Genomic DNA, 14,387 nt, shown 5'->3' on the forward strand with positions numbered 1-14,387 from the left:
TTTCACCAACTAATTTCACAAAGTTCTTTATTTATTCCAATTTCTATAAATGTTGTTCCAATATATTCAAATTCCTGATTTCATAATATAATTGGACACAACACTATTTAATTTAGTTATATAATGATTGCAAAGATTATTCAGACAAATATATTTAGATCTCCAATTAAACATCTAGAGTCTAGATACCCTCATTTTAATTTTCATGTTCTAAATTGTAATTCAATTCTGAAATTTTTTAAGACTATGAAATATATGCATTAAGGTATTTTTTATTCATTTAGAAAATTATTTGATTAAGATGATACTTCATGTTGTTGGATTTCATAAAATGTGTATAGTCAAAATTCCAATGTCTCAAATAAAATAAAAATTTTCTTCTTAGATAACTCTATTGTGGTTATGACTGTTATTTCATATTATATATATATGATTTTATGTAAAAATTGAGTTTGTGTTTGTAAAAGTTATGGTACAAGTTATGACAAGAAAGTTATCCTTTTTAAACCATTGTTTTTCCTGTAATATTTATGTCATGTAAAAATGCAATTTTTATTTTAAATTGTATATAATGGTTTTTTGGACATACTTAGACACTATAGAATACAGACTAAAGAATATTATGTTTTTATGATTAGATAACAGTTTATTCCTAACATAGTTTATTTTACATTTAAACAATTTTAAGCTAAATATAATAAATGTCGACATTTTTAAACAGTGAGCTAATGTATGTTTACTATCAATTAAGCAATAATAAGATGAGTCTTTAATTCAAAAATCTAAAAGTGAATATTTTATTCTATTTAAAATTTTCCATATAATACCCTTCTTCAATTTTATAAACCTAAATAGTGTCTTATTTTGAATTCATTAATTTTACTCTGAGTTTGTCATAAAAAAAAAAAACCTTTTCATACTCATGCAGTGAAGGTCATATGTCAAGGTCCAACATATATTTACAATAATTAACTTGTGGCCTTATTTTAAAGCTAGGCTGTTTTATAAAAAAATGATTTATAAAACATGAATTAAAAAAAAAATTCATGGTTTGTTTACTAGAAGGACTTAAGCCACAAGGTTCAGAGAAAAAAATTCAGCTTAATTTCTAGGAATTTAAAAAAATACTGGTTTTTCATCAAATCTTTTTATTACTTAACCTCATATTTTAAGTAAGTATTCCAAAGAAATTAGAAAATCCTTCTGTAACATTATAATGAGTAGTTTTAAATAAGTATTTCAGAAAATTATATAATTATATATTATAAAAAGTGGTTGGATATTAAGTTAAAATTGATCTGAGAAACTTGCTTAAAACTTGAGTAGAAAATAGGCTTTTAACAAAATAGTCTTTTTACTTTAGCCCCTTCACAAGAACCTTAACTCTCTTGAGTTGGACAATCAAAAATTAATCAAAAAACAAATTTTAATATTCTAAAATGATCTAAAGCTACTTTTAGCCAAGTATAATATCTTAACCCTGTGGTTTCTAATTTAGTTTTTATTTTTCCCTAAAGCACAGTTGTCATAGGAAATGGGTCCAGCTTAGTTTTTTTACAAATTAATTTCTATCAGTAAAGCTTCATCTTAGCTATCATATGTTTTATCCATCCAAAATTCTAAGTAACTGAAATAAGTGATCAAAGTCAGTGAACTCAACAGGTTCCTAATAAGAGCAAAAACAAAAATTATTATTTCTTTAAAAAATTATTGCCAATTTTTTTATCCATCTTCCAGTTATTACACTTATAAGAAATAATTCTCTAGAGCTTATGGTCTATAGTTCAAAAATTTAGAGAAGAAGTTAATTGAAACTCAAATTCCTACAAAATTTAAAAGTTTGCAGTCCACGTGTTTGTAAAACTTGTCAAAAATAAACTATACCTCAAATAATCAATAAAATATAAAACTGAAGTTGATACTTTTTCATAAAAGAACTAATATTGTTAAAAATAAAGTTGTACAGCCTATAGCCTTGGTTTCAATACGGTTTTATTCCTTAAATTATTATCATCCACATTAAATGTATTATGTATTACTTGACCTAATTTTAAAAAAAGCACCCTGATATATTTCATAATATTATTATTTCAGTAAACTAAATCATAAACAACAGTTAATTAACATTTTTTTGAAAGTAGATCAATTATTTATTTGAAATTTCCAAGTAGACAAATAATCATAATTGTTTAATCAGAATGGTCAAGGCATCAAGGAACACCCTGTTGGTAAAGGGACTCAACCGCCACTCGAGGTCGGCCATGTTCTCAAAGCGCTTTGCACATGTCTACAAGGACAACAAGACCAAAACCGAAAAAAGGATGGCAGTTGCCCTCAAAGAAAAGGTTGTCGGAGGTGACAACAATGGTGGAAAGCGTATGGTCCGCACCAAAAAAATGGTTTGTTGATTTTAACAATATGTTTGCAAAAAGGTTGCAATATAAGACGCACTAAGTAAATTATCACAGCATAAAGACCATGTTTATCTATAAATTTTTATACATTCTCTTTCACGAAATAAAGTTAAGTATTTTCACTTAAATTATAAAAGCCTGGAATTTTGTTCAAAAATCACTGAGAAAACCTAGAAATTGAAACAATTTTTACTTAATAAGTAGTAAAATTTTAATTTGACATGAAAAATATATTTAAAAATAAATTTGAACTTAGCATCAATTTTTTATTAAAAAAACACTATTAATGTAGCTTTACAGTATCTCTTTCATGTTGTTATATTACTTTGCAAAGTTTAAAATATTATATTTAGCTTTAAACTAAAGATCTACCCAAAAAAATGTACTTTTAAAAAACCTATGAAAATTTGGAAAACCTAAAAAAAATTTCTTCAAAAAATTTGGGAATCCTGGTTAAAAATAATGAATATATTTTAACTTGTAAAAATGCTACCATTTAAAAGTCACATTTGATTATGGTTTCTTAAGATGTAATCATAGGTATTTCAAAAGAAATTCTAATAAAATCAAATTGCCTTACAAAATTATTTATATAAATTCAATGTAAACATTTAATGTAGGTTGTTGTTAAGCTTGTTTATTATTGATATAGGGTTATCTACTAAACTTTTTATGAAGTTAAGTAGCTCTGCCTGTGTGATACTGAGCATTATACAATGGTGTGTACAAATTCACAATATCATAAATCAACCAATGCATATTCCTTTGTCATTTTGTAGCTACTATGTAGCAGTTAGCATTGTGATAAACCATGCAAGGAACATACCTTTAACCAAGCTTTTTTTTTTTATAACATCCAAAAGCAAGAGTTGTTTTTTTAAAATACATACACAAACAACATAAAACAGTGTATTTATTTTACTACTTGACTTAAAAGTGTGTGTTTTCTATCACCCAAAAACTTGATTATTAATAAATAATTATATTTGTTTAACAACTTTTAATATTATTTAGTTGTATTAACATTTAAATTAGCTTAAATTTTTTAAAGTGTAATAAATTGATTTCTATGAAAATTTATTTTATTTTTAAATAAATTCTTTTTCACACTTAAAAATGCTCATTATAGGTGGTGTATCTTTTGGTAATATCAAATATAATAAATTTTCAGCGAAATAAACACTTTTTTTTACAATAATAACTTAGGTATGTGTATGAAAGCTTTAGTACAAGCTACAAGTCAGTTTTTATATATTTAAAAATATCATTAGTTCTGAAATATTTGATGTTTTGTAAAAAGTATCCTATACAAATGTATGGACAGCAAAACTTTTAGGGTCAATTTTATAGAAAATAAAAAATTATATAAAAATTATTATAAATATTATAGATATATTAAAAAATTTAAAAAAATATGTTATAGAATTTCCTTCATTTTTGAAGCGATCTTCTTCAAGTTTTCTGGAAATGTTCCTCACATAATATATAAATAACATTACTGCAAATTTTAGTATTAAAAAATGTGAAAAAAAAAGTATTTTTTTAAAAAGGTATTTTTACATATACTTTTCAAAGTCTTTTGTAAGTAATGATTATATATTGTAACAATAATCATATTGTATAAAGATGAGACTGGAAGTTTAAAGGAGATTGCTTGAAAAATGTAGGAGATAGATTTTAAATTAAATAGTCTTTTATTACTGTTTTAGTTTTCCCTTTCCATAGGGAACCTTTTATATGGTCTAAGTTTGGTAAAATATCTATAAAATAATATCAACTTGTAAAAAACATGGTTTGTCCCCTATGGCCTTAAATAAAAAACCATTAGGCAATAAACTTATTTGATGAACAGTCATAATTTTTATTAAAACTTGCCTATTACTTGGTATAGTTCTTTCAAATTGAAGTGTTCCGGGCAATATTTTTCTTTGTAATTGATTTTCTTTGAAAAAATTATAACAACCTAAGTTATAAAATTTTAACTCTTTACAATTAATATAGAAACAATTACCAAATTGTTAACCTGTCTAACTTATTATAGAGAATTTTTTTTAAATATTTTAAAAATTGCTTTTTATTTTATTTTAAAGTTTTAAAATAAGAGTTTTTGGCAGTTATCCATTATCTAATTCATACTAACAAGATGTGTTACTAAATAATTTAACTCTTATTTTTTAAGATCTAAGCGTTTTTAAAAATTCCTAATAAATTTAGTAAAATATAATCATTTTGAAGACACTAAATTTAATACTCCAAACATTTTTTTCATATGAAGCATAACACAAGTTTGGGGTTACTGACATAAAAATATGTTTTTAATACTAAATAGCTAAATTAAAATGAATAACAATTTCTAATTATCATTCAGCCCAAATACTACCCAACCGAGGACAAGCCCCGCAAGTTGAGGAGCCACGGAAAGAAGTGCTTCAAGGACCACGTCAGGAAGTTGAGGTCCACCATCACCCCTGGCACCGTCCTGACACTCCTTGCTGGCCCACACGCCGGAAAGAGGGTCGTCTTCCTGAAACAATTGGACACTGGCCTCCTTCTTGTTACTGGTTTGTCATTAAAAACAGAAATATTTTTTTGAGTATCTGTTTTAATGAAATTTATAAAAAGTTTCAAAGGTTTTTTAGAGTATCTTGATCTGTTTTAAGACTATGTGATAGTCAAGGCAAAAGCTAATTAAAATTGTTTTTACTTTCTATTCGATCTATAACATTTTTTGAGTATAATCTTGTGAGTTGAGTATAAAGACCAAAAATTAAAATTAATTATTTCACAATATTAAGTCTAATGTGATGAAAGTTCTGCCTAATAAAATATGACAAATGTACTGAAGAAATGGTGAGATTGAATTACCATTTCATTGATATAGGGTTACCTACTAAACTTTTTATAAAGTTAAGTAGCTCTGCCTGTGTGATACTGAGCATTATACAATGGTGTGTACAAATTCACAATATCATAAATAAACCAATGCATATTCCTTTGTCATTTTGTAGCTACTATGTAGCAGTTAGCATCATGATAAACCATGCAAGGAACATACCCACTTTTAAATTGAAATAATATCTATGTACATTTGTCTGGTATCTCAGTAAAATTGTTTAGGATTTATAAACCATGCTTTAAACTTGAGTAAATCAAACATTGTTCCTTTATTCATCTATCTAACAAATGAAAGAACTTTCTTCTTGTAGTATAGCAGTTATACTCCTTTTAGTTTAATATGTAAACCAACAAACTCTACAGGACCATACAAGGTCAACGGCGTGCCACTGAGGCGCATGGACCAGACCTACGTCATCGCCACCAGCACCAAGATCGACATCTCCGGAGTCAACGTGCCAGAACACCTCAACGATGCCTACTTCAAGAGGAAGAACCTTTCCAAGCCCAAGCACGGCGAGGGAGAGATCTTCGATGACAAACCTGAAGTTTGTTTCATTGTTTTCGTTCTTAAATGATACAAACCTTTAGATTATTGTTTTTTTTATGTAGAATTAAGTTTTTACTGTCTTGAAATTTTATCAAAGTAAACTGAACTTTCAAGGTTTAAAATCTATTAAAATATTTTTTTTTTCAAATATTTTTATCAATTTATGTTTAATGTTCAAATTAAAAGCTTTGTTTAATTAACATGATTCAATTATAATACTTTTTTTGACAAATACATCTTAATACTTTTTAATCATAACCAACTTTTTTCCTTGTTTTGATAGTACTTGTAATCTGTATGTCATTTATTTTCTTCAACCTAAGACAAATGTACAAATACATATTACTATTCTATTGATATAGGGTTATCTGCTTAGCTCTTTTTTAAAGAGTTTTGTAGCTCTGCCTGCGTGATACTGAGCATTATACAATGGTGTGTACAAATTCACAATATCATAAATCAACCAATGCATATTCTATCATCATTTTGTAGCTACTATGTAGCAGTTAGCATCATGATAAACCATGCAAGGAACATACCTTTTTTTTTTAAAGTAATAATATTTTTGTAAATTTGTCTGTATTATAATGAGGTGTTCATACTTCAAATATTGTTTCCACATTTGTTAGAAAAATACTATATTATCCTAACTTCTTTTATACCTCTGTTATCCTAACTATTTTCTTTTATACTGATAATCACCTTTATTTTATTATAAATTTTCTAACCAATTTCTATGTCTTTTAGTAAATCATTCACTCTAAGGAGACTTGGCTTGTTAATATTTTTATTAGCCTATCAAATTCACAGTAATGAATAATTTTTATGGAAAACTTTCATAATTTTCCTCATAAACTTAACTTATGATTTAAATTCAAAATCACAGGAATTAAGTTACTTTTTCCAACAGGAATACAGCGTGTCAGAGCAGAGGAAGGCCGACCAGAAGGCAGTCGACAGTCAGCTGATGGTGGCAGTGAAGGCCGCGGACAAATACATGGAGGGATTCCTCGCCACCAAGTTCACCCTCCAGACCGGTGATTACCCACACAAGATGAAGTTCTAATTTTGATGTTGTGTGCTAGCAAATAAACCTTTAGAAACTTTATTGTCTTTAAATAAATTGAAAAAATTCTATAAATTATTGGTATTATTATAAGGTTTCGTTATGATAAAAGTAGGATATAATAATGAGCTAAATTTCCCACACAAGATGAAGTTCTAATTTATAAAATTGTGTGCTAGCAAATAAACCTTTAGAACCTTTATTACTTGTCTTTAAGTAAATTGAAAAGCTTACTAAACTTACAGTTGGTTTTATTTAGGTTAAGTTGAGGTATACAAAATTCACATTTCAGCATTTAAAAAGGGGTATTAGGTAAAATTAACTTCCACACAAGATGAAGTTCTAAACTAATTTAATAAGTGTGTTTAAATAAACCTTTAGAACCTTTCTTGTCAACTTTTAAATTTAAAACATTTTAACTTATTTTTGAGAGATATTACATTATAATTGAGACACTGGTTAGAGTAAAATTAGACCATATTGTCCTGGCAAATATATTTAAAAGATTTGATATATCTCTAAATATAAGAATAATTTAGTGAAAATTGAGAATAAAACTTTCTAGCAACATTTAATGAGTTAGACTGTAGGGTAATTTTGATAATTAATGATACAGATCTGTATGCGTTGACATTTTGAGTTTAAATTTCAAAAATAGAACATTTAGCGGGTTAATCAAAATAGATAAATAAGAAAGCTTTTATTAAGTATTAGCTTTTAATTGGCAAATTATTGCAAGGGTTTTAATAGCTCATGGTTTTTGATCCTTTCGTTGATTTTTAGACACGGCACTGTTAATTTATAATGGACTTGAAAATTAAAATTTGACATGTTTTGCTGTCCACTTGATCAACTTTTAGCTGTACTAACATTGTCGAATTAAAAAATTTAATTGTCTACGAATTTACGGAGTTGAGTAATAGTATTACCAGTAAGTACCTTTTTATAAACTAACATTAAGAATAAGCTTTAGTGTACTTAAAATTTGGTTACGTTCATTGAGAAAGAATATTGTCTATATACCTACATAATTGTATTGCTACAATAAGCAACAAGTATGCCAACTGACGACTGTTAATGTATTTGTTGTAATCATCAAAATGTAAATATTTGTATCTTTTAGGTGAACTACTTAATGATCTTCTATTTAATATGCATGTTGGTATCATCAGGTTCTTTAGTTGAGAACGAATGAGCCATCTATTAAAATATTTGCTTTATAATAAAACACTTGGCATTTAAAACTTGTAGAAATGATAGCATTTATCTCTAGATAATTAATAGATGAATGCTAAAAGATTTTGATAATACAATGAGTGGAAACTAATTTTTATATGTTCTCACTAGATCAGCCTCCTTAAGGACTAAGGAGAACCTAAAACCGCAAACCTACGTAAAACTTGTCGTGAAAAATGCAAGAAGTATGCTTTCTCAAAAATACTAATTGTTAAAATATCGATACAAACGTATATAAGGTGGTACTGAAGTTTTACTAGTTGTTTACACAGTTGGTTTTTCTGTGATCTGCAATAATGCATCGTTTTATGAGTTACATGAAATATTCATTATGAAACATGAGGATTTTCAAAGTAAAGAATTTTAGGAGTAAGTGCTGGCTTAAAAAAAGAAATAAAATAATTGAATTTTATTTTGAAAATTACTAATTTTAAATATCTCAATAATTAAACATTGTTATAGATGAATTAATTTGTAGAGTTATTCGTGAAAATTTTTATAGGAGCTAAAGTTAGTTTGTTTTATCTGGAATAAAATGAAATATTTGCTATATTTTGGTATTATCATTTTAAGATTAGGTAAGTTCCTAACATAAGCTACCTCAGATAAGAGTGATCTTATAGCAAATAAAAAACAGAAACTTGTATAACACTAACACTATAAGAAAGATTAAGATCTTATAGTTGTTGCTGGAAAAGTCAATGAAAAACTGATTGTTTTGGAAATTCATTTCTTACCCATATTTACGACGCGGATCGTTTCAGAACTAATTACAAATTTGTAACAATTTGATATTGGTATAAACAATCGATAAAAAGAGCTGAAATGGACCAAAGTAATAGTAGTTTTTGTTGTAATTAACTTGAAATAACACTTAGACTTGTTTCTATCAAACGAGGGATTTGTCAGGATGTACTAAGTAAAATCCGTGAAAATTATCTTAAAGCGTACAGAGACTGATGATTAAGAATATTTTAAAATTATTTTGTATACAAAATTAATTTTCAAATCTTTATTTTTAATATCTTTTTTACATATTTCTAATTTAGTTTTTTTTTTCATAAAAACAGAACACATTAAGACTGTTTTAAATTGTCTGGTATGCTCGGAATTTTATTGAATTTGTTTTAAATTTTTATTTAATTAACAAAAAAATTTTTAATTTGAAGTAAAATTCATTATAAAAACATTAAAAAAACAAAAAAAAAATAATGTATAATAGTAAGTAATTTGCGCCAAGTCCAAAATCTAGTTGCTAAAAATCAGTATAGTTGTACTGTGGTAGACTTTAAACAAGAACTTTCTTTAAAAGGAGTAAAACAATTTAATGAAAAGTTATATTTTTGCTCTTAAAACCAAAACCTATGTATTTATTGTAATCTTAGGTATATAAATAAGGTAGTTTCTTATAAATTGCTTTTTCATCATTCCAATCGACACTTCTGTAAGACTAGTTTTTATTTAGTGTTTTAGCAGTATCCGTGAAAAAATAAAATGTTAATTATTTTGTATATTAAAATTAATTTTCAAATCTTTATTTTTAATATTTTTTTAACATATTTCTAATTTTTTTTTCATAAAAACAGAACACATTAAGACTGTTTTAAATTGTCTGGTATGCTCGGAATTTTATTGAATTTATTTTGAATTTTTATTTAATTAACAAACAAATTTTTAATTTGAAGTCAAATTAATTATTAAAACATTAAAAAAAATTGAATTCTAATAACGTATAACCTGCTCCGATCGAAGGCGGAAATTAACTTTAGTCAATTTAGTTTACGTCTGTGATTTGAGCATATTTAAAGAAACAAAATAAATTTTTTATGTATCATAGTAAGTAATTTGCGCCAAGTCCTAGATCTAGTTGCTAAAAATCAGTATAGTTGTACTGTGATAGACTTAAAACCAGAACTTTTTTTAAAAGGAGTAAAACAATTTAATGAAAAGTTATATTTTTGCTTTTGAAACCAAAACCTATGTATTTATTGCAACCTATAGGTTTATAAATAAGGTAGTTTCTTATAAATTGAACTTTCATCATTCCGATTGACACTTCTGTAAGACTAGTTTTTATTTAGTGTTTTAGCAGTATCCGTGAAAAAATAAAATGTTAATTATTTTGTATATTAAAATTAATTTTCAAATCTTTATTTTTAATATTTTTTTAACATATTTCTAATTTTTTTTTCATAAAAACAGAACACATTAAGACTGTTTTAAATTGTCTGGTATGCTCGGAATTTTATTGAATTTATTTTGAATTTTTATTTAATTAACAAACAAATTTTTAATTTGAAGTCAAATTAATTATTAAAACATTAAAAAAAATTGAATTCTAATAACGTATAACCTGCTCCGATCGAAGGCGGAAATTAACTTTAGTCAATTTAGTTTACGTCTGTGACTTGAGCATATTTAAAGAAACAAAAAAAAAATTATGTATCATAGTAAGTAATTTGCGCCAGATTAGTTGCTAAAAATCAGTATAGTTGTACTGTGATAGACTTAAAACAATAACTTTCTTTAAAAGGAGTAAAACAATTTAATGAAAAGTTATATTTTTGCTTTTGAAACCAAAACCTATGTATTTATTGCAACCTATAGGTTTATAAATAAGGTAGTTTCTTATAAATTGAACTTTCATCATTCCGATTGACACTTCTGTAAGACTAGTTTTTATTTAGTGTTTTAGCAGTATCCGTGAAAAAATAAAATGTTAATTATTTTGTATATTAAAATTAATTTTCAAATCTTTATTTTTAATATTTTTTTAACATATTTCTAATTTTTTTTTCATAAAAACAGAACACATTAAGACTGTTTTAAATTGTCTGGTATGCTCGGAATTTTATTGAATTTATTTTGAATTTTTATTTAATTAACAAACAAATTTTTAATTTGAAGTCAAATTAATTATTAAAACATTAAAAAAAATTGAATTCTAATAACGTATAACCTGCTCCGATCGAAGGCGGAAATTAACTTTAGTCAATTTAGTTTACGTCTGTGACTTGAGCATATTTAAAGAAACAAAAAAAAAATTATGTATCATAGTAAGTAATTTGCGCCAGATTAGTTGCTAAAAATCAGTATAGTTGTACTGTGATAGACTTAAAACAATAACTTTCTTTAAAAGGAGTAAAACAATTTAATGAAAAGTTATATTTTTGCTTTTGAAACCAAAACCTATGTATTTATTGCAACCTATAGGTTTATAAATAAGGTAGTTTCTTATAAATTGAACTTTCATCATTCCGATTGACACTTCTGTAAGACTAGTTTTTATTTAGTGTTTTAGCAGTATCCGTGAAAAAATAAAATGTTTTTCCAGAGATTGATTATTAAAAAAACTATTTCAAAAAGCAAGTCTCAAGTAGTTCTTATTTGGTTTACTTCCAGAAAAATACAAATCACGTTTTAAAAGACACAATACATTTATATGGTGCGCTAAAAGCTTTGTTGCATCTTATGAACTTTGAAACAGTAGTTTTGATAGACTTGTATGAATGATTAACATAGAATTCATATTTTGTGTTTTGATGACAGATATCATTGCTTAGTTTATCATAACTAGTTTTTTTAGTTTTTGACAAACATTCAACTATTATGTATGTTTTTTGGGTGCATTTTGTTTAGAAAAATATTTTTAAAATTGTGAAGTTCGATAATCTCATTTTTCATAGTTTCATAGAGTTTTTCGTTTTAGAGTTTGGATTTCGACTGTTAAGTTTTTATTTTTAGCTCGTTATAATTCAGATTGAAGGTGTACGACTCGACAACCAAGAGGTTTTTTCAACTAGATCTTTGGACCTAATTTTTAAAACATTTTTTCGTTTGTAGAATAGACTATCCTAACATTTTATGAGAAGCAACCAATAACTTCTCATTTCCAAATTTTTCATCTGTGTTTCACAAATAAATACTCTGCGTATGAAGTTGATATTAAACTATAGATACATAGTATGAATTATATCTCAATTATTTTATATAGGACACTGCAATATGACTTCATAGAAAACGAACGACTAACAATTACAACTTTTACTCTTTTACAGAAACTTATGTGCTGCACTACATTTAAAAAATATCTTATAAATAATTGAGTGGTACAAATATTATGAATAAAAACATTTATAAATAATAAAATTAGAAAACAAAACGTTAAACATATAAATGTAGTAAAACACTAACCAAAGGAACATATAAAATGAACTTATTTAAAAAAAAATATGAAAGTATGTTTGTTTGAAGCTATACAAGATATGATATTTTATCCAACACGAAAAAATATTAAAATTGGAATGAATTTTATGCATTAACACACTTAGTAAATATATATAATTGTTATAACTGCTCAAAATATAGATTAAATCGTTTGCTAAAAAAGATGGTTTGTTTATATTATGATTTGTTGTTTTGTTGTGTATTTTAGTTTACTTTACTTAACTTAGACTTAATAATTACAAATACTATATAGTTTTATAAGAGTCGGATTTAACATTAAGTATTTTACCTATTATTAACTATTAATCTGTAAAAATCTGTAGAAGTTATTTTAATTTAGTTCTAATGAAACGTATACACCTACTTTGTTCTATGCTTTTATTCTTACATTACAGTAACTATTTTTTACAGAACCTAGTTTAAGTGTGTTGATTCGTTAACACACAGAAACATATGTTTATACAACAAAGGAAGATTACTGTATAATTTATTTTTATATAACTAATACAAGAATTTATTTTTAAAATATTTTTAGAAGGTAAGACCTTTAAAGGTTTAAGAGCGGTACTATAAAACATTTAGCTTTACTTGACCTTTTAATTTTGTATGAAAAAATCAAAAATTTTTCTTATCTTTTCAAAAAGGAAATACTTAAAATCGTTATATTATATCCTCCTATAAATAATAAACATAAAATATAAGTTTAATTATTTGCTTTCATTTCTAAATTTAATAAATTTTAATTAATTAAAAAGAATGTAAAATGATTTCTATATTGTTTGAACTATTGACAGTTATTTCTATAAGTTTTTATACTGGTTAATAATAATCAACTAAGAGAAGCATCAAAAATTTAAAAAACTATCAAATTTTTTTAGCTAGGACTAATTATGTACAACGATTGACTTTTTTATGTCTTTTGATAAAAACAAATACTATTAACCTATCTGAAAAGTTAAATTTTTCTTTAAATAATACATTAAGAACAAGGATTTGACAATACTAGTATTTATTTAGTACACATTACTTTCATGTTCTTTATAAAAAATCCGTAGAATTGACTTATTCATAACATAAAAGAGTGTCGTTAGTTGAAATAAACTGAGTAAAAAAATAAGTTTTCTTATAATTCTAGAACTCTTTTCGTTTTGATCTTTTACAAAAATTACAAACAGCTAACGTTTCAAAAGATTTATATGCTTATCTAGTTGTATATTATATAATTAAAATATAAAACACTTATATACTTTACAGAGTTTTTAAATCGTGATCATTGCGCTGCATGAAACACCGTGTTGAATAAAACTATCAATCTGAAATTGTCTAATTAATGTTTATTTGCCCCTTTTCAGTTGAGCTTTTTATTGTGGAATTATAACTCACTATAAAGTTAAATACAATTATGCTTAATTATTTGTAGTCAATTACTACTAGTATTGTAATTAATTATGTGTATATGTTGTATAGCATAAATAAGCTCTTAACAACACCAAAAAAGTATACTATGTCATATATTTGACTTGTTTTTTAAAATGTCCTAAAGCTTAAAACTAATAAAGCTCTTGATACTTGTGTTTTTTATGTTCTGAAGTGAAAAGATATCTCTATCTGCTATTTTTAGGATTTAATGTGTATACTTCTAAACTATAGTTAATTTTGCTTTTTAATCTAGATTTCCATATTTTATACTTTAAGTATATTACAAATTAAATAACTTAAACTAAACTTAAAATAAGAAATTTGAAATAAACCAAGAGTTCTATTTTTTTATAAAAGTTAAATTATGTGCTGTATATATGTTTAATACATTCTGAAACCTGGCAAATGTAAAGAAGTTTTTAAATAGTTTCACATTTTTTTAGCTTTTAGTTTAATTTAAAGTTTTAATTTGGCATATACTTTGTTCTGTTGTAATTTTTCAATAACTGTTCATAAAGATAAATAGATAACATAAAAAAACAGTATACAGTACAATAATTAAAATATACTTGCTGAAGTA

The 14,387-nt window shown here is 25.3% G+C and overlaps 1 protein-coding gene across 1 annotated transcript; it reads left to right on the top strand.

The window, feature by feature from the left end:
• The first annotated feature begins 2,197 nt into the window (after positions 1-2,197).
• On the top strand, positions 2,198-6,967 carry LOC145831926 (large ribosomal subunit protein eL6-like). Its single transcript, XM_082939280.1, has 4 exons — positions 2,198-2,399; positions 4,783-4,975; positions 5,673-5,857; positions 6,770-6,967. Exons 1-4 carry the CDS (start codon positions 2,199-2,201, stop codon positions 6,923-6,925), a joined length of 735 nt encoding a protein of 244 aa, XP_082795406.1. The 5' UTR covers position 2,198; the 3' UTR covers positions 6,926-6,967.
• The last annotated feature ends 7,420 nt before the right edge of the window (positions 6,968-14,387 follow it).

This window comes from Thalia democratica, chromosome 3 (assembly GCF_965202585.1).
Source record: "Thalia democratica chromosome 3, ktThaDemo2.hap1.1, whole genome shotgun sequence".
NCBI classification, from domain to species: Eukaryota; Metazoa; Chordata; class Thaliacea; order Salpida; family Salpidae; genus Thalia; species Thalia democratica.

What these genes read in the sequence shown, in the direction of transcription:
- LOC145831926 (XM_082939280.1), top strand. Translation starts at nt 2,199, where the DNA reads ATGGTCAAGGCATCAAGGAACACCCTGTTGGTAAAGGGACTCAACCGC. An exon ending in TGGTCCGCACCAAAAAAATG is followed by an intron (nt 2,400 to 4,782) that starts GTTTGTTGATTT and finishes ATTATCATTCAG; the next exon opens with CCCAAATACTACCCAACCGA. An exon ending in TGGCCTCCTTCTTGTTACTG is followed by an intron (nt 4,976 to 5,672) that starts GTTTGTCATTAA and finishes CAAACTCTACAG; the next exon opens with GACCATACAAGGTCAACGGC.